The 3,281-nt window shown below is 49.1% G+C and overlaps 1 protein-coding gene across 1 annotated transcript; it reads left to right on the forward strand.

The window, feature by feature from the left end:
* The first annotated feature begins 235 nt into the window (after positions 1-235).
* LOC122372831 (deoxyribonuclease-2-beta-like) lies at positions 236-1,470 on the forward strand. The gene has a single exon (XM_043350430.1). The coding sequence runs from the start codon at positions 283-285 to the stop codon at positions 1,468-1,470; it is 1,188 nt and encodes a 395-aa protein (XP_043206365.1). The 5' UTR covers positions 236-282.
* Positions 1,471-3,281: the final 1,811 nt, after the last annotated feature.

Below are 3,281 nucleotides of genomic sequence, written 5' to 3' on the forward strand. Positions count from 1 at the left end.
TCCGCACTCGAATGGGCCTTGACCCGTAAGGAAACATTACAAATGCTATCTCGCTGGGGCGCAGTAAGCAGTCACACCCGAATTCGACTTGCTAACGATGTAGGTGACAAGATACGTTGTTGTTTTGTGCAGCAAGCACTTGGTAGTGGGGTACTCCCAGCGGCCAAGGTCAATGCAGTCGTCCTCTTGCGTCGTGCACCCTGATGCCAACCTGTGAGGGCTCTCCCAGGGGTCCTCAGTCGAGCCGACACCCCCGGCCGGTGCGGTTGTGACCAGTGCAACATGGTGCTCCTGCTGACCCTCCTGCTGACGGCGGCTGTTGGTGGGTGGGCCGGCGCCCAGCCCTCCGACCGCTCCTCCGACGACCTCCAGCTCGGCTGCAGGGACCACAACAACCAACTGGTCGACTGGTACGTGCTGTACAAGCTGCCAAAACCCAAAAGTCAAAAGTCAAAAGAAGAATTCGCCGGCTTGAGCGAAGAAGAAAAAGACTTTGTCAGAGAAGGCTCGGCCTACCTGCACATCTCGTCGGCGTCGACAAAAGGCCCGTGGAGCTTGTCCAAAGTGCCCATCTGGGACTCAAATTCTCACCCAGGTCGAACGCTGGAGCCCGTTTACAACTACGGTCGGAGGTGTCTTTTTTACCGTTTTTACAACGACCACTGGCCAGTCGATGTAAATGCACACTGGGATAAAGGACACACCAAGGGGGTGCTTGCCTACGATGGCAATTATGGATTTTGGATGATCCACAGCGTGCCCAAGTTTCCTCCAGCGCCGAAAGATGGAACAGGCTACAGCTACGCATCCAACGGACTTCGGTTCGGCCAGAGTTTCCTTTGCATCTCGTTAAAATATCTTTCCGAATTCAACAAGATCATCAAGCAATTGCAAATTAATGAAGCCTTTTGTTACGCTTGGAAAGACCATGATGATGATGATGATTATGTTAGTCTAACAGTCCCACGAGAAGGCCCATGTCGGCTTGACAGATATGGCGGAAGATTGCACCAAAAGGAGGACTGGGCCATCCAATTTATCAGGGGGGACATGCGCATATTCGCCAAGAGCAGCAGCTACCACGTCGACCTGTACAGCGACCTGGTGGCTCCCAACCTGACGACCAGCCTGTACGCGGAGACGTGGCGGGCCAACCTGTCATCCAGCTGTTCCGGCCTCTACCACGTGGAGGACGTGCGCAACGTCACGGTCACCACGGCCACGGGGAAGTTCGGCTTCCCCTCCACCAACGACCACAGCAAGTGGGCCGTGTCCAAGGACAGGACAAAGCCATGGGTCTGCATCGGCGATCTCAATCGGGCGGTATCACAGATGAGGAGAGGTGGCGGCACTGTTTGTTTCCGAAATTACAACCTCCGGGACAACTTCCATGATGCGGTGTACGTGCCCAATTCAGAGCGTTGCCCCTACCATGAAATGAGTATTGATAATCCTGAGTTACGATTATGATCCTGAATTATGATCCTGAGACTTACGATTCTGATCCTGAGACTTACGATTATGATCTTGAGCATGATTATGATCCTGATCCTGGGTATTATGATTATTATACTTACTAGGAACAGGATTCATATGTACCTATGCCTGATGTCCGTGAAGTTGGCGACGTCGCCAGCGACTTTTCCAGCGACGAGAACCGATTTTAGATAAAACCGCGTTAACCCGCGCCGGGCCGGGGGTGTTTGAACATCCCCCTGCATTTTTTCGCCGATATCTCAAAAAACGGCGGCGCGGAGCGCCGCCGTTTTTGGCACACCTGTTCGTGCATCTTTTCCGCACATGTTGTGAAAATTTCAGGCCCAGGTCGCCCAATATCAGGTCACCAGGTCACGCCAAGTGACCTCGTCTCAGAAAAAAAGAATGCTCGTCATAGCTACAACGACTGAACGATTGCCTTGAAACTTTCAACGATTGATAATTGTAACGGTATCTATAAAATGTATATCTCGGAATTTTAATATCGGTGACCTAAGGTCAGTTCAATTTTGCGGTCTCTCCATTACCAATGGGAGAAAATTGAAAAGTGTCTGTTTTGCACGAGCGTTAATCTAAACATTCTCAAACATCGAGATGCAGGTAAAATTGACACACTGAACCGGACGATGGCAACTGTGACCCCTCGTTATGTCCCCGAGGCAGGGCTGCGGAGTCGATGGATTTACGGCGACTCCGACTCCGACTCCGACTCCGGCTTTCAAAAACCAACTCCGACTCCGACTCCGACTCCGGGCAGAAATGTCGACTCCGATCGACTCCAACTCCCGACTCCGACTCCGCACACCTGGCAGGGCTGCGGAGTCGACAGATTTTCGGTGACTCCGACTCCGACTCATGCTGGGGTTTCCAATATCGACTCCGACTCCGACTCCGGTCACAACTGTCGACTCCGACCGACTCCGACTCCGACTCCGACTCTGACTCCGCAGCCCTTTGCAGCGCTAAGTTGGCGGGCTGTAACTCTATGACGGATTATTCAAATGCCAAATGTTATAAAGCATTGAACTTGCAATGAAACAGCGATTAATATGTATTTTTGAAAGTAAATGGCGAAGTACTAATTGCGTGAACAGCATTATGACATATTTTTCCTTTAAAACATAAGGTTTTAAAGGAAACATATGTATTATTGAAATTGTGAAACATACGCTATTTTTGACATGACATATCGAGTTTTCTTTCATTTGCATTTTTTGGAATTTGGGACCAATTTTTTGAATTTTTATTTTAAAAAAATGTTTGGCTCATTGTTAAGAAGCGTGCAAAAAATTAGGAAGGTGTTCTTTCTATAAATGTATTTATTTTGCGTCACGATAACGGTCTCGAATAGTGATTTCGGGAGGGGAGCTTACAAATGGCGTATTAACCCTATTAGTGGCAGGGGGGGTTGTTTTTATCCACCACTCAGGTTTTTCGGGAATATCTCCGAAACCGCTGAAGCTACGATGCTGAAATTTTCTGACTTTTCCTAAAACTAAATTGGGCACATTCCCTGAAAATTTCAAGTTCATAACTTTACCAGGGGCGGCTCCAGAGCACTGGGAATTGGGGGGTCCTATTCGTGAAGCGAGTCATTTGGGCGAAGATCACGATGCTGCACCAGTTTTACGAACAGTGAATGAAAGGTATCATGTGATAACATATACAGTTATTCTGCATCCTCTTTTGACACGTTTTTGCTATAATAGGCGGATCCAGGCGTCTAAAAAGGGGGGTTATGTTTTACCTCCCAACATAGGTGCCCTGACACCGCCTATGCATGA

The sequence above is a fragment of the Amphibalanus amphitrite genome, unplaced genomic scaffold (genome assembly GCF_019059575.1).
Source record: "Amphibalanus amphitrite isolate SeventyFive unplaced genomic scaffold, NRLGWU_Aamphi_draft 001405F_arrow, whole genome shotgun sequence".
In the NCBI taxonomy this organism is placed as follows: domain Eukaryota; kingdom Metazoa; phylum Arthropoda; class Thecostraca; order Balanomorpha; family Balanidae; genus Amphibalanus; species Amphibalanus amphitrite.